The 17675-nt window shown below is 46.2% G+C and overlaps 1 protein-coding gene across 2 annotated transcripts in view; it reads left to right on the plus strand.

Moving 5' to 3' along the window:
• Window positions 1-17675, plus strand: part of ASTN2 (astrotactin 2) — a 694472-nt gene that overhangs the window by 669882 nt on the left and 6915 nt on the right. For both annotated transcript variants that reach the window (XM_087822856.1, XM_087822857.1), the window contains exons 21-22: window positions 13693-13793; window positions 14067-14250. In XM_087822856.1, the coding sequence (XP_087678982.1) occupies window positions 13693-13793; window positions 14067-14250 (285 nt within the window). The remainder of the gene's footprint in view (window positions 1-13692; window positions 13794-14066; window positions 14251-17675) is intronic.

The following is a 17675-nucleotide window of genomic DNA, read 5'->3' on the forward strand; positions in this document are numbered from 1 at the left end:
GTGTAATGCAGAGAATGCAGACGTGGGGTCAGGTGGGCTCTGGGATTGGAACCTGCTCTGCAACTGACTAGCCATGTGAATCAGGGATCTCATTTCATCTCTTGGAGACTCATTTTTTTATCTGTAAATATAAATATAATGTGCTCCACTACTTACGACTGTTGCAAAGAGTAAATTAGATAATATATAGCCAATAATTGGCAACGATGATAGGTATATATGAGACAGACGTATATCTTGTCTGGTTAAGTAAATCAGGAGCCCCTTGAGAGGCACGGTCTGTGTTTTTATATTTCTTTTTAATCTCTTCTCATGTAGTGTCCACTGGTGCATAGGGTTGCTGGGCTGCACCTGTTTTTTATAATAGCTGCAGCCAAGGCACTTGGGTGCACATAGGTTTCTAGAAATGCTGTAAAGCGAACAGAGAGCTGTTCAAACAAACACAGAGGGTCTAGCCTTCCCAAGTCCCTGAGCTTGTGAAAACTGTATTCCTCCTCCTCTCTCCTCTCTCCTCTCTCCTTCTGCAGCTTCCAAGTGCTGAGTGTGGGAAAAAGACCCCCCTGAGCAATGTGTATGCTATTTTTCACATTCTACCCCCAATCCACACGTGCGCATGTGCGCACACACACGCACCTACACATGCTCAGACATGTGGACATATCTATCTATCTATCTATCTATCTATCTATCTATCTATCTATCTATCTATCTATCTATCTATCTATCTATCTATCTCTATCATCTATCTATCATCTATCTATCATCTATCATCGTCTATCTATCTCTATTCTATCTCTATCTCTATCTATCTATCTATCTATCTATCTATCTATCTATCTATCTATCTATCTATCTATCTATCTAATCTAATCTAATCTATCATCTAATCTATACATTTTCACTTATTCCATAAATATTTATTGAAGACTTATCCTGTGACTAGCATAGCTTTTGCCACTGGGGATATGTCAGTGATTTATAACACAATAAGTCTTTGTTATGTGTATTTTATATTCAAGTGGGAATGACAAAATCAATAATATAACAGACAAGGATATTTTATATAACATATTTGAACATTATAAGTATGGACACAAAATAGAGCCGGGTAAATGGTGTTCTCAGACACTTTGGGCCCAGCAGGTGAAACTTAAAAGGGAACCTCGCCGAGAAGGAGGCACAGGCTGGAAGCAGGTGAGGAACGGCGCTGGAGGGAGAACGTCAGGCGGAGAGAGGGGCCCGCACAGGTTGTTGGGACTGTGCCAGAGGTTCAAGGTGAAGCCGCCCTGGATTGAACACAGTTGTTTGTTTTTGTTTATCAAAGAGATAGAAAATGCAGATGAGGATCATTAAAAGCAGTCATTCTAACCACGGATTGAGCTGTTACCATCTGTCAAGAACTTGGCCAAGGGCATGTTCTCTGCTCTGAAGAATCCTAACAACCCTGTGCGGCAGGTGGAACTGTGTTTATTTTACTGACAAGGAAACTGAGGCTGGAAAACATAAAGTACTTACCCAGTGTCACATAGCCCATGAGCAACAGAGATGGTATTTAAACACAGGTGACATTTAAACACGGAGCTCTGCTCCTAAGCTCTGCTTCGGACCAGGGTTTGGAGCAGCTCTGCTGTGGTCCTCAGACTCTCCTGCCTTTGCAAATAAACCAGAGACACTGCTACCCACTTCAGGTCCCACTGAAGGTCCCTGTTTTCCCTTTAACACTTTCTACTTACATGAGCAAGTATGGGGCAAAGGGTGGGGCAGGAGTTGTTTGTTCAAACTCAGGATTCAGAAACCTACAGGTATCAGAGACCCAGGCACTGAATTCCTGCCATGGCCACATTATGGATGCAGGTTCTTCTAAGCTGACATCACTGGGGTTTTTTTCTTACAGTTTTTTATTTCTTTAGATCTAATTCACATACCATGGAATTCACCCTTTTAGAGTATCCAATTCAGTGGATTTTAGGATAGTCACAAGTTGTGAAACCATCACAGCTAATTGCAGACATTTTAATCATCTGAGAAAGGAAATCCACACCCCATCGCCCCTCCGCCCAGCCCGGCAACCGCTCGTCTACGTTCTGTCTCTAGGGATCCGCCTGTTGTGGGCATTTCATACCAATGGAGTCATGTGATCTTTTCAGCCCGGATTCTTTCACTTAGCACACTGTTTTCAGGTTTCGGTATATTGTAGTGTGAAAGAGTTTACTCTTTTCCCTGGTGGAATAATATTCAGTCGTATGGAAATAAAACATTTTGTTTGTCCATTCATCAGTTGATGGGCATTTAAGTTGTTTTCTGCCTTTTGGCTATTAGCAATAATGCAGCTATGAACATTTGTGTGCAGGTTTTTCTGTGGACATATGTTTTCCATTCTCTTGGGCATATACCTAGGAATAGAACTTTTAACGGGACCCCTCGTTCCCCATTGAATTGTCTTGGCGCTCTTGTTGAAAATCAGTTGATTATAAATGTATAAGTTCATTTCTGGACTCTCAGTTTTACTCCATTGATCTGTATCTATCCTTGTATCAATATTAGACAGTATTGATTAATGTGATTTTGTAGTAATTTTTGAAATCAGGATGCGTCTTTCAATCTTGTTTTCTTTCATCAAGATGATTTTGGAGTAACATGTCGATTTCTGCCCAAAACAGTAAAAAAACAGCTAGAATTTCAATAGGGACTGTATCGAATCTATAGATAAATTTGGGATTATTTCCATTTTAACAATGTTAAGTCTTTTCATCCATGAACACAGGACAACTTTCCATTTGTTTAGGTCTTCTTTCATTTCTTTCAATGATGTTTTGTAGTTTTTTGTGTATACATCTTACTCTCCTTCTGTTAAATTTGTTCCTAAATGTTTTGTTGATTTCAGTGCTACAGCAAATGCACTTATTTCTTAGTTTTATTTCCCAATGGCTTATTGCTAGTATGTTGAAATACAGTTCACTTTTGTATATTAATCTTTTAACATGTAACCGTACGGGACTTCTTTCTTTTTAAGATCTATTGTGAATTCCTTTGTATTTCTAAATACAAGATCATGCCATCTGCAATTAGAGATAGTTTCACATTTTCCTTTACTATCTGATGACTTTTATTTCTCTTTCTTGCTTAATTGCCCTGTCTAGAACCTTCCATACAATGTTGAATAGAAAGAGGGAAAATGGACATCCTAGTCCTGTTTCTGATCTTTGGGGGGAAGCTTTCAGTCTTTACCCTTAAGTATGATGCTAGCTATGGGTTTTCCACAGGTGCCTTTTATCAAGTTTGGGGAGGTTTCTTTATTTATAGTTTGTTGAGTGCTTTTATTGTGAAAGTGTGTTGGGTTTTGTGAAAGCTTTTTCTTTGTCTATGAAGATGATCGTGTAATTCTGTCCTTTATTCTATTAATACAGTGTATTATATTGGTTGACTTTCTTGTGCTGAATCTCACTTTCACAGGATAAATCCCACTTGGTCATAGTGTATATATTTTTTACATGTTATTGGATTTTGTTAGTATCTTCTGTCTATATTTATAAGGGATATTGGACTTTCCTTGAGGCTCAGAGACTTGGTAGGACTTGCCTATACACCCAGTGGCTGTGCTGAAGCTCCAACCAAACCTTATGAAAACAATGGCCTATTGCTTTTAACACCTTGCAGAGAATTGCCTTTGCCCAGGGTTTGATTTTCAAGAAACATCCTCCCCACATCATCTTACTTGGGTACCATGAACAAGGGGGACAAGCAAGATAACATTTACTGTACAAAGTGCTGTTCTAGCTATTTCCCTTGTTCTTTCTTACAACAATCTTGGGAGTCAGATATTGTTGACTTCATTTTACAGGTATGGAAACTGAGGCTCTCAGAGATGATGGAATAGGAAATAGAGACAAAATACAAATTGAGCCCTTCAGGCTCCAAGTGCAGGCATGTTCTTTTTTCCCACACCCATCCCTCCACCCTTGGGAAAGCACAGCTCGCACATGTCATGGAGACTGAGCTTATCTTGAACTAAATAAGAATCATCCTGCCCATAGTGTTCCCTAACTCAGTGTCCAAGAGTAAATCCACATTGGTGGCCTCTGCTTGGCCTCCTCTCCTCTGGACTTGGCCTTGGCAAAACGCAGTCTCTAAAGGCACCATGTAGGAAGATACAGGCCTGAGAGGCAGATGTGGGGAGGGGAGCCATGTCCGTGCTGAGAAGGGGTGACGGGTGATGGTGTTCCTGTACTAAGAACTCGTTCTTGTCAAAAGTTGGGAACGTGGAGTTCACCCTCCTAATAGACTAGCCTCCTCTGAACTGTGACTCAAGACCCCGTTGGGACCAATGAATACCTAATAATTCTATCCATTTGGAAACAGCACTGGACTTTGGGTTAGGAGACCTATGCCGGCGCCTGGCTGCACTAGATCTGTGCAGTCTTTGGAAAGTGAATTCAAATTTCCATGGCTCACTTGCCTCCTTGTAAAATGGATTTAATAACACACACCCCTTAGGCAGTTGTAAAGAGAACAGAAGACGACTGTATGAAAGCTCCAGTGCTGTGTCTGATACAGAGTAGATGCCCAGGAAATGCGGGTGGAACGTCTAAGACACTTTCACGTCCATAATGACCTTTTGGTCCTCATAGCATCCCTGTGGGGAAATCGATAGGTACCTGAGGCACAGAGAGGTCAGACAGTGTGTCCAAAGACACATAGCTCTTTAACAACAAGGTTAAACCGACAAGGTCATGTCCTCTCTCTCTCAGTCCAACATACCTCCAACTTATGCTTTCCTGCAAAACATTTCTATACCTGAAGTTACTTAAAAATGATAGTGTTGTTTTTTTTTATCTGAGTTTCAGAGAGTCTGTCCAGTATACAAAAATATATGAGAAAAAGGCCACAATTTGCTTTAAAGATCCCAGGAATACAAGTTGAAGTAGAATAACCGAGCATTCCATGCTCAATTCATTCCTTGACTTGAAACCATAAAATTAGTCTGTCTGCTTTGCCCTAAAGCAACCTATCAAAAGATGAACACCCTCCAACTAAGAACTATGGTCAGTCCAACTACATGTTATCATGTACTCCATTCTCTGAAAATAAAGAAAGGGTTGGGGGAAGGAAGGGAAGGGGCAGAGAAGTAAAGGAAGGACAAGACAAAAAATACTGTGAAGCCAGGTCAGATGCCAACCGGGATTTTTCTTTCAAGAGGGGTCAGGTTGCACTTGGCAGGTGACTGAATGAGCTCTGACAGGTCATTTGCATAGTATTTGTTTATTAAAATCTCTTGGCACTTCACCCCTCTAAGGCTTTTTGTGTGGGGAGGGTAAGGATAGTTACCATTTTTTAGTAGGAAAAAGTGAGATTCCTGCAGGTGGTTGACCTTCCTGTGGGGTAAAGCCCACCAGGGATCCAGGTGGCCTGCAAATTCAGGGCTTAGTCCAGTATTGCAAGAAGGGAGCAGGGAGCCACCCGAAGCCAACCTGGGTGGAGGCAAGAGTACATTTTCATTGAAGTGCTCGTTGCTCTGCATCCTATTTGTGTGCACTTGGCCATCTCCCTGTTCTTCTGTGAGCTCCCGAGAGCACGGAGAACGCCCGTTCTCTATGAGCATGTCTCCCCCGCCTGGCGGAGGGCCACGCACCTGGCCGGTGTCCCACTGGTGCGGACGCACACAGAGCTAGGCTGCTGTGAGCATCGTTTTCCTCACCCTGGTATGAGAGATATACCCAACATGGTTTAATTGTAAATCATCTTACATTTATTTGACTTTAAATGTCAGTGCTATAATCATTCATTTGAGTTCCGGTGTTCTTGGCACTGTGACTTTTAGGGTAATGTCACATCCCATTGAATTTCTGGTACTGAGGCAGGCAAAGCAGTGGATGTCTAGCTCTGATTCTAGATTGCTCTTGCCTCTGCCCGAGCTTAGCACCAGCATTGGTTTCAGACTTGCCCTCCCCCAAAGCTCTCTTTGCTGCCATCCCCACCAGAAGTCTTTACCTGTTAGCTCATGAACTTGGAGGGGTTGAAGGGAGTGCAAGTGGGGGGAGCGGATGTTTAGAGTCCAAACACAGACTCACCTTTGTCCCAGGAAGGGTCTCCCAAGCCAGCCTCAGACTGGGTTGTTTTCAAAGTAGAAACCAGGACTGGAGTCCTTATACCATGATGGCCCTCTGTGCTGGGCGCTGGAATTCAGTATTTATGTTGGTAGAAAGCATGGGTTGCCAGCCCAAGTTGGGAGATAAGAAGGTTGTGTTTTGGTGCCGGGAGTGGGTGGGCTGCTGTGGATCTGGGTTGGGATCCATAGCAACCCCTGGCTATCCATGCTCGGGTCTCACTTTGATACTCCTGGGCGAATGGAAAACAGAGGTATTTTGCCTGGTGGCCAGCACCCAGCTGGGGAAAACTTTGGACATCGGAATTCTGGCAGCTTGCCCAGTGCCCTCATTCACAGGCTGAGGACCCCAGGGCAGTGCCCAAGGCCATGCTGCTCATTCAGTGTCTGAGCCCAAGCCTGAGTTCAGATCTTCAGCAAGCAGTCCTGGCATTAGACCCAGGGACAGAAGGGCTTTGTGACCTTGGACAGTCACCTGAACTCACTGAGCCTATGTGTAAAACAGGAACGATCTCTAACCCTGGGATCAAACAAAATAATGTAAGCAAATGATTTTATGTTAAATACTGTTAAAACTCTAGGCCAAGGTCAAGGTCAAACTTTTCTCTAGAAGTACAGATAGTACATATTTTAGGTTCATGGGCCATATGGTCTCTGTTGCAATTACTCAGCTCTGCCACTGTCCTGCGACAGCATCCACAGGAATACATTTTAAGTAAGTGAGTGTGGCAGTGGTCCATTCAAATATAATTTACAAATACAGGAAGCAGACCAGACTTGGCCCATGGGCCACAGTGTGCTGACCCCTGCTCTAGATGCTTGGAAGTTGTCACAGTTACCATTGATGACATAACAAATGACCTTAACATTCAGTGGCTTAAAACAGCCATTTGATTATGCTGATGGACTTCATGGGCATTCTGACAGGGCAAACAGGCTGGGCTGCCTTTGCGCCGTGAGGTCTGGGGCTTCAGTTTCAAGGACTGAAAAGTTGGGGGTGACTTGACTACTTGGGCTGAAATTACCTGAAGGCTTCTTCATCCATCCATCTGGAGCCTGGGCTGGGGTGACCCAAACACCGGGATGGCTAAGGTGCCTGGAGTAGCTGTTCTCCGTGGCCTGGCTTCCCACACCAGGATGTCTTGCTCAGAGGCTTAGGGCTCCAAGTGAGAAAGCTTCAGCGAGCAAGGTGGATGTTGCACAGCCTTTATGACCCAGACTCTGAAGTCACCCAGTGTCTCTCCCACTGCGCTCTATTAGTCAAAAGAGTCAAGAACCTGCCCACGTTCAAGGTGAAGGGACACAGAGCCTCTGCCTCTCAATGGAAGCAATGTCATAGAGTTTGGGTGGGGAGCTCATTTAAAAACCATTAGAGAAGAGATTAACAATTTGAGCACACGCACACACATTGAATAATGGTGAATTCACCATGTGCCAGGTGCTGTTTTTGATGACTTTATCCCTCTAATATCCCTTTGAAGGTGATAATAGTATCACCCACAGTTTAAAGACAAGAAACACTGAAGAACAGAGAGATTAATGAACTTGCCCAAGGTCATGAAGATAGTAGGTTGCAGAACCAACATTTGAACTTGGGTAGTCAGGCCCCCAAAACTGTTCTAATCATACACACCACATCCTGCTACATGATGGTCATGGGATGAGATGCTCTCTCTGCTTCTTAACCAGAGCTGGATTAGGACCCCGAGTCTTTGGACTGCCGCATGTCTAGAAAGTTTTCCTGCCAATAATCAAATGCAAACTATTACACACGTGCTCGGGGTCCAGACTCTTCTGTGCACCACGGGTAATCAAAGGAAAGAGGGATGGTACTCAATTTTGTTCAGAAGAAACCTAAAGCATGGGTGGGGGCGATCGAATTCTGATTTAATTCTCACAACCTCATGAGATGAAACCTTTACAGATAAGGAATCCAAGGCCCGGAGGTTAAGTTTCTGCTTGCCCAGTAGCTGGTGGAGTTGAGATTGGAACCCAGAGGCCTCTGATATGCAAGCCCATGTTCTTTGCCATACACTCCAACAGAGAAAGATTTGAAATGGATAACACCATCTACCCCAGAGGGAAAGCCCCCAGTCCCTAGAATGTCAGATCTAGCCTGTCCCTCAGAGGTGGTCCTGGTTAAGTTCTCTCGCTGCAGTGACAGGAGACTGAGACCCAGAGGAGTGCTTTTAGGTGCCCCTGGCCATCCAGCTGCTCAGCCCAGGAGCTGGAGCTGCCAAGTTGTGCTGGGAATGGTGGCAGGGAGGGGAGAGATGGCAGTTGGAGGAAGGGGGGCAGCGAGTTAAGGGGAAGTTGGTTGCCAAAGCTGTGTGGGGGGGTTGCAGCAAGGAGCATTTTACAAAACCAGGGCTTCTGGCCTGGAAACATCTGTTTCCCTTCAAATCAGCAAGGAGACTTTCGCCTCCCCAGAATGCCTAAATCATGCGGCGGCTGGGGAAGAGCAGGCGTTGGCCTGGAGACTTCAAACGCATTCTCCCGTACTCTCGGGGACGGTCCTGACGTGGGCCTCTGGGGCTCTGTCCTGGCTCTTACCTACCCCCTGTCAGATCCGTGAGAAGCTCTCACCGCCAATTAACTTCTCAGTTTCATTCTCTCACCCCTGCTGCGAGGGGTCTGGGGGTCTCGGATGGGACCAACAACAGCTTCCTCCCCACCCACCCTCCTCTGATCTCCACTAGGACAGCTTGCTCTGGGTAGGGGGGAGTCAGAGCCCTGGGCCCTGGCATAGTAATGCTATTGAAACTAATACCCACAGTGATCTGAGTGCTAGCACATGCCAGGCATCATGGCAAGCACTCCCATACCACATTTCACTTCTCCTAAAGATGACCCTACACAGTGGGATTTAATATTATGATTCCTATTTTACAGGTGGGTAAATTGAGGCAAGGCCTCATACTACATGAGGAACCAGAAATTGAAAACCATATCACCTGATTCCAAAGCCATGCCTTTAGCTATTCTGTTCTTCTGTCTCCTGTCACGACCCTTCAAGCTAAATGTGTTTTGTTCATTTTACAGATGGAAAAACTGATTTCCAGACAAGGGCACTACTACCTCATAGTTGTCATTCATTCAGTCTGTCATTCATTCTGGAACGTGTTTGCTGGGCACCTCATGGTTTAGGTAGCTGAGCACCAGATGGAGGTGGAGAGAGATGGGCAGAGACACATTCTGGCCCTGAGGATACTCACATACTCACGGGCAGAGAGAGGCACACGGGCACTGGCCTGCTATGGTGACATGGGCTGTAACAGGGAGTCCTGCAGGGAGAAGGGCTTTCTGGAGGAGATGAGGTTTTTCTGATGCTTCAAGGAAAGGTGGAGAGGGTCAAGTGGAGAAGGGGAAGGGTGACCTGATAGAGGTTACAGTGTGTGCAGAGGCAAAGAGGTGGGATCCATGTTCTAGAGTCTTTAGCAGCTGGATAGGGTCTCACTGTGGGACAGAGTTGGAAGCAGATTGGTAACCACGGCTGGATCTGCGGCCAGGGTTGATTTGTGACTCAATAGTGAGTACTGTTCAGTGAATGGACATGAAGAAGCGGCACTGAGGGCCCCTGGTAAGGAATTTGGACTTTGTCCTGAGGGTGTTGGAGAAACATTGAAAAATACTTTGCCTTTGAGTAGTCAGTCCCCAGGCCCTTGTCTACACGATGAAATCCCAATACACTAAAACCCTATTGCTCTAGGCATCCAGGGTTTCACAGGCCCTCAGTCTGTGCAGAAGCTGGGGCACAGACTCTGGTTTTCGGCCACCTTCGCCAGCATTCTTTCCCCTGAAACAAGATCAGAGGCAAAATTAGCAAGGGTTTGAGCCTGGAGCTCCAGGCTCCTGTCACCCATCCTACCTCTTTTGTAATAAAAGTGTCCCAGGAGTGCAGTTGGACTGAAGTCTGCTGGCTGTATAAGAAGCAGGGTAGTGAGAGAAGAAGCTCAGGAGGCATCAGAAAAGCCAGTGTGGGTCTCTCTTCTCTCCGGGCCTCAGTTTCCCCACCTGTAATGTGAAGATGGGGATGGCTCAGGAGTTCTAGTTCAAACTTCAGTGGCTCTCAGCCTGTCTCCGTGGGCAAAAAGAAAATGATAGACTGAGCAGAAGGGAGCTGGCACCTTTCTGGAAGCCCTGGGAAACACAGAGGCCTGACTGCGCCCCCTCAGTCCCTGTCTCTCCCCGTTTTCACTCCACGCTACGGGCACGTAGGTGGGTCTGTTTCTCCATCTCTCCCCCTCCCTTTCCCTCTTCCTCCACATCAGGGGCCGCCACGCTCTTCCCCTCACAGGGAGCCCCCCCAGGCCCTGCCTGGTCCCCTAACAGCTTTCAGATGTGCCTCTGGAACAGTTCTACAATTACAGCTGAGACAGGCAGAAAGCGTATGGCCTTGTGACTTCTGACCCAGGCCTGTGAGGTTGACATTTCCTCTTTCCCCACCCCTCCGCCCCCACCGGCAGGGTGGCCCCAGGCCTCCTCCATCCCCAGGCCTCCGCTGACACATTCGCTTACTCTAATGACACACGTAGAAGCCGCCTTTTAGGGAGCAAAGACCGAACCAGGCCTGTCACGGTCATTATATCACTGAGCCCTGATCCTCGAGGTGTGAGATGTGGATAATTTCACCCTACTTGACAGGTGCAGAGACTGAGGCTCAGAGCAGGTAAAGTGACTTGGTAAAGAATGCTCAGCCCGGCCGGCGTGGCTCAGCGGTTGAGCGTCAAGCTAGGATCCAGGCGATCAGGGTTCGATTCCCGGTCAGGGCACATGTCCGGGTGCAGTCTCGATCCCTAGCCAGGGGTGTGCAGGAGGCGGCCGGTCAGTGACTCTCATCATTGATGCTTCAACTCTCCCTCTCCCTTCCTCTCTCTGAAATCAATAAAGATATATATATATATATTAAGACTGCTCAGCCAGCAATTGGAGAAAGCAAGGATTCTACCCAGGTTTTGTAACTCGAAAACCTGAGACTGCTTTTTGCCAGAATACCGGTATTCATGCCCCTTGGCTAAGCAGAGAGGTGGCCCTGGGCCCTCGCGGTGGAGGAATGTGTTGTGGAGGCTCCGTGGAAACCTGTGTAGCCGATGGGAAAGCAGTGTTAGAAAAGGCCACCCCCTCTTGGTTTCGGGCTCCTTCGCACGTTCCATTCACTGCAGCCTTTCACGTTTCCCTCTGAAACGCATCCCCTTCTCTTCCACTCGAAGAAAGTATTTTACTGTTGCACAAATAAGTGCTCTTCCATGGTCTTTATAAAAACCTGCAGCTTACAAGCCACTTCTCACGTGTCACCCCACCTAGTCCTTGAGAGAGCCACGCGCCGTTCCCATCCCGTTGATGCGGAAACTGAAACTGAGGAATGAGACGCGATGCGCTCGAGTTCATTGGTTTACTCAAGCACTTGCTGAGCGCCTGCCGCATCCACAGTGCTGGGTCCCACGCCAGGGAACAGCAGCCCCCACGCTGAGTGTGGGAGCTGCAGGCTGGGCTTGGATCCTGCCTCTGCCACTGGGCTGTTGTTTGGGCAGTAGGCACTCACCCCGTGCTGGCCTGACCTCCCCACTTTGCTAGATGTTTATTCTCACATCCTGAACTTCCTTTGTGATCTCCTTTCAATCCCTCTGCAAGACTCGCCGATCTTAACTCACCTTGTGCAGCACTTACCTTTCATATCCGCACACACTGAGCAGGTGGTGGGCAGGGGCCTGCCTGTCACAGATGCCTGATGCTGGAGTCGCTCCCACTTGTCAGTTACTGAGTAGCCATCGGGGTTATCAGATCTACTGTTGTGGTATCTCAGTGCTTGTGCTCAAGTCACCCTCATTTTACTTCATGATGGCCCCAAAGCACACGAGTAGTGACGCTGGCCATTCGGATATGCCAAGGAGGAGCCAAGACGTGCTTCCTTTAATTGAAAAGGCAAAAGTTCTCAACTTCATAAGGAAAGAAAAAAATTGTATGCTGAGGTTGCTAAGAACAAATCTATTATCCATAAAATTGCCTAAAAGATCTAATTGTAGGAATGTGTGTGTAGGAAAAACATTGTACCTGTAGAATTGGGTACTAGCTACAGTTTTAGGCATCCACTGAGGGTCACAGACACATCCCCCGCAGATAGGGGGGCTATTGTACAAGGTGATTAAGAATATAATCTTTGGATTCAGGCAGGCCTAAGTTCTGGTCCAGTTTCTACTTAATATGTAATAATAGCTCAATTACTTGGCATCTTTGAAACCAATGTTTGAAACCAATGAGGTATTGGGGAAAGAGGAAAGGAAAGAGGGCCCCTGGGACCACAGTTTCTTCTACTTGGCCCAGGGAACCCTCTTCCCATGCCATACTGCTGCCGCTGACCTTGAAGACATGAAAGAGGACAGCATGGCAGAGACAAGACATGCAGATGCTCAACCCTTCTGTTCAGGTTGCTCCTGGCTTTCAAGGCTCGCCTCCTCTTGCAAGTCTTCTCTACTCCTTACACTTTGTTTACACCACAGAACTTTGCTATCTGGAGGTGTGAAGAGTCAGAGAGCCTTAGCCTTCTCAAGGTAGGTCAGAGGATAGGGACTGTCCTAGAAAGAAATCTGTGCCCTGGATTGGACCCTAATCCACCAGGTCTGTGGTTCTCCTGCTCTTCCCTTTTAATGCCCTCTGTCTGCTGTCTGCTTCCTCCAGTCCAGCATGGAGCCTCAAGGGACATCATGGGAAGGCGGGGGCATGCCTTGAACCTAGAATAACTGAGATGCCCACTGATCTTCCACCTCATGTCATTTTGCTATGGCCACACCAGCTACCGATTCCTCCAACAGCCTGGGACCCTTCTCTCCTTACTCAGGACCTTTGCACTTACTGCTGTCCCTGCCTGGAAGGCTCACCCCCAGGGGATTCCTCCCAGAAGCCAGCTCCTTCTCTCATTCCCTCCTCAGCTCACACGTTCTCTCCACTGGGAGGCCTTCGTGGACAACCCTGTCCAAGCCACCCACAGCCCCCTCCGCACGAGTCTTCTTCACCTCATATTAGTATACTTTTTCTCACACTTACCATTAAATAATATTTTGTTTACTTTTGATTAGCTTTCTGCAAGCAGGGACCTTGAATCTCGCTCATCTTTACAACCTGAGCACCTGAAATAATTCCTGGTGCATACTTAATGCCCACTAAGTATTTGTTAAATAAATGAATGAAGTAATATATGTGGGTATACCCAGCTATCCAGGACAGCACTGGGGTTCACTGCTCAAGCACTGAACTCAGATTGCTCTTTTCCGCAGTCACTATGAGTCCGTGGAAGGATATGCAGTGTCTCAGTTTCCTCACTGGTGAAATGTAAGTGATAAAAATCCCTGCCTTCTAGGCTTGCTTACTTGTAAATTAAGAGATTAAGTGCAAAGTGCCCAGGAGGCAGTTGGTGCTCAGTAAATGCTTTATAATTATAATTAATTATTATTATTATTATTTTGCAAATCCTTTCTACTGCAGCCTGAGCTTTCTCAACCACACCTGCTATGGTTTCTGTTCCTCCTCGCATTGCTTGTCCAGGGCTTCTCTGAAGCCACAGCCCAGTACTTTGTTTTCTTGCTGTGCGATAGGTTCACTCTGTATGCTGTGGACACACGAGGGAGGCACTCGGAGCTTAGCACGGTGACCCTAAGGACAGCTTGTCCACTGGTGGATGACAACAAGGCAGAAGGTAGGTGACCCATTTCTTCACTTGCCAAGTGACTCCCATATTATCTCTAACTTTTGTACCCAGCAGTCACTAACCACCACTGCTTTCCCACCCCCACACATGTTGGCACTGGGAGAAGAAAGTGAAGGAACTGAGGGAGGAGCATGGAGCTAAGTTAGCCAAAGCCATGAAGGAAAACCCATAATGGGCAACATTATCTTTGCCAATGGACAGACTTGCTCCTCTTTGATAGAGTGTGTCTATGTGATCTGTGCCTGCACTTTTCCCCCTCAGAGATAGCTGACAAGATCTACAATCTGTACAATGGGTACACAAGTGGGAAGGAGCAGCAGACTGCCTACAACATGCTGATGGAGGTCTCGGCCTCGATGCTGTTCCGCGTCCAGCACCACTACAACTCTCACTATGAGAAGTTCGGCGACTTCGTCTGGAGGAGTGAGGATGAGCTGGGGCCCAGGTATGAGCAGATGAGTGTGAGTGGAAGGGTCAGTTATTCTTGCTTTCATTTGACTTTACTGTTCCCTTTGCCTCATAGGCTGAGAATGGGCTTGATCAAATAAATAAGGGTGGCACTCACCTCAGTCATGTCTGGGCTACGTAGAGATGGGACATGGGCAGGGAGAAAGAATCTTGGAATCTTAGCTTCCTGGACTCCTGGAATGTCAGATAATTGAGAAACATCACTGTTCTTTTGATTAATCACTCCTCTTGCCCAACTTCCACCTCTGATTTTAGAGATGGGAAATGGAGGCTCATTGAGGAGCTGTTTCCTAACCAAGATCATGGAGAGGCACAGTTGGCAGGGTCATGGCCCCTAACCCAAGGCTCTTCCCACTGTTCCTTAAGACATCTGAGTTTTTCTGGAATGAAGTCCAGTAGCAACCATGACTAAATACATTCATAAATTCAACATGTATTAAGGCATGATTTTTGTCACCAACAATTACTATGTCAACCACTGTTCTAAGTGCTATGGAGGACTCAAACAGAACTAAGAAACTTCTTCTGAAACTTAATAAAGTAGCATATGAAATGGTGGCTGCATTTCATGCCTCACCTAAAAACATCATTCATTCATTCAGCACATACTTATGAGCACGTCTTACATGTTGGCCGTTGACCACGCAATGGTAAAAAGGTGGAAGCCATCCCTGCCTACACATAGCTTACCTTTGCAGGTAGTTAAACAAGCAATAGCAGAGAACAGGAATAGTAAGTGTCACGATAGCAAAATAATAGGGCCCTTTGGGCAGGGGGTCATAGAAACCTGGTCTAGGTGACCCAGTGAGGGCCTCCCAGGGGCTGACCTCTGAGACCTAAAGGGTGAGGAAGGTCAGGCAAGTGGAGAGAGAGGAGGATTGGAGGGCTTGGGGCAGAGCGACTCCCTGGGAAGTACGCAGAGGAGATAATGTTACATTAGAGCAGGGCTTTTCCTCACAAATCACGATCATTTGCCTGCCACACTTATGATCATGATCATTTGCCTGCCGCACTTATGATCATGATTGTTTCCCTGCCACATTTTTGTCATAGGCTCTTCCTTAGATTCACTTCTTATTGAAAATATATTTGAAATGAAAGCACTGTTTCATTTTGTAAATGGAAGAGTAGCACCGTCTAACCTCAGTAGAAAATTAAACCTAAACATTCATGCAGTGGGAAAAAAAATTAACAGTGTTGTTCCACCCTGGAGGCACCCAAGGCTCTCCCTTTAAAAAGGGAGATTGGCGAGTGTTAGAGCAATACTAAAGACACAGTGCTAAACCAAGATTTTTTTTTTTTTAAGTAATCTGGAGGAAGGAAAGGGAATGAACAAGGGAAGCTAGTTGCCTTTCCCAGTGTGATTCACTGTCCTTTAATACCGGGTCTATGATCATCGTGAGCACCACCTCAAATCCCACCCCCCAGTCCTGGGGGAACTCCTTTTACACTTTGGTAAACACTGTGTGTGTAGGAACTGAAAGAATTTCCAAGTAGTTGGAGCAAAGTGTGTGACAGCAGGAGTGGTTAAAGATAAGAGGGGGAGGTCAGCAGGGGCCAGCCCTGAATGCCAGCTAAGTAGGGTTAAAGAGTTTGGATTATCTCCCTGGGGTAATGGGAAGCTTTTCAAGTGTTTTTCACTGGGAGGGGGGGTGATATTATTAGATTGTCAAGGGAGAAAGATCCCTCTGACTACAGTTGGAAGCATGGACTAGAGAGGCCCAGACTGGAGGGAGGCAGTGAGGCCCTGGAGGCTGTTGTGATAATAGCCGGGGAGAGACAGAGTGGTGCTCCAGGCCAGGAAAGCATCCGTGGCGTTAGAGAGAATTGCAAGATTTCCTGGAATACTTAATGGGCAGCGCATTGTGCTTTCAAATGCTTTAGACTTGCCCTGTAAGCTGGACAAAGTAGGGTATCCTCCCCATTTCAAAGATGATAAAGAACTGGAGGGCCCATGGGGTTAAATGAGCTGCCCAGAGTGGCACAATTGTTTATGGAGTCTGGTTCTGCCCTGAGCTCTCGCCGTAAGTCCTCACCATGATTGCAGTAACCTTCCAAATATGTGAGGCCCTCAAGGGAAGAGATGAGAGCTTGGTCCAGGGATAAAAGGGATCTTTCCCTGGGTAGGGCCTTATCTGTTCTGTTGGGCCCTGGACTATAACTTTCTCCCTTTCACAAGAAAGGAAGGTTCTTTAGATAAAAGCTAAAATAGGACAGATGGGCAGGCCCAGGTGAAAGCAGCTGATCTTATGGGATGAGCTCTGGTAGGATTCTCTTGGTCTATAATCACCAAGCCTCCAGATCTGTGATCACTTATCCTCATAAAATTTAGTGACAAAAAGGTCGTCTCTTACTTCTGCCTAATAAATATATCAAGCCAATGTCCACCAGAGCCTGGTTCCCATGGCAACCACAGGTTACTTCAAACAGCTGCCCAGAGAAGACCTGCTGACACTCAGCTGTCCCAGCCATACGGTTCCTATTAGGAGATTTGAAAAACTGAGCTCATATGTGGCCAGGGACCAGAACTTGCTCCAGTCTGAACATCCTTGACCACTCTTGGGCCTCTCAGTTCTCTGTTACATTTGACTAAAATGATAAAGTAAGGAGAAGAGAGTAAGTACTTTAAGAGGTTTTGTTTAAGTGGGATTGATCTCTTGAGACTAAGAATGGTGTGGTTATGACCCAAGCCCCCCATGATGCTCTTGTGACATAGAATTCCCTTTATCAACCCTGGCTAGAGAATTGCTAGATTTTGAAAGCCGAGGACTGAGAATTTCCTCCCTTCAAGTCAATTCACCCTTATTAATCCATTCTCCTTGCACAGTCAGGATCTGGACCCCTGGCGAGCTGTGCACTGTCTAAGTATGAGGTGGGAAATACTGGTTGAGCACCTATGAGGGCCCACTCACTTATGTCTCATTTCATTTCCTGATCAGTCCATTTTGAAGTTTAAGCAAGAGAAAATCAATGGCGTTAAGTAAATTGTTCAAGGTTACACAGCTGGTAAATGGCAGAGCCCAAATGCAAAACATTGTCTTCCGATATCAAACCAGGGTCCCATCCATTATAACACATTGCATCCTATGACTTGTGCACAAATAAGGGAAAATGGGGCTCAATAGAGAAACAAAACACTTCAGCAACAAAGGGAAAGCATGATTGATGGTAGCTGGGACGCTTTGAAGACCTTTATCTTAGCATGACGTTGACTCATGAGTAGATCTCAGTGAGTGTGGTTCTCTTGTCTTAGGAATGGAATTCTTTGGCAATTGTGTCACACCATGTTCTGTTGTGAAGTGCTTGTCAGATGCTCAGCAGATGACATTTTTCTATGAATCAAACCCCTGATTCACTTTATATTTCAAACAAACAAAAATTGACTCCAACTTTGACTCTGCT

Source organism: Miniopterus natalensis, chromosome 12 (genome assembly GCF_054644295.1).
Source record: "Miniopterus natalensis isolate mMinNat1 chromosome 12, mMinNat1.hap1, whole genome shotgun sequence".
In the NCBI taxonomy this organism is placed as follows: domain Eukaryota; kingdom Metazoa; phylum Chordata; class Mammalia; order Chiroptera; family Miniopteridae; genus Miniopterus; species Miniopterus natalensis.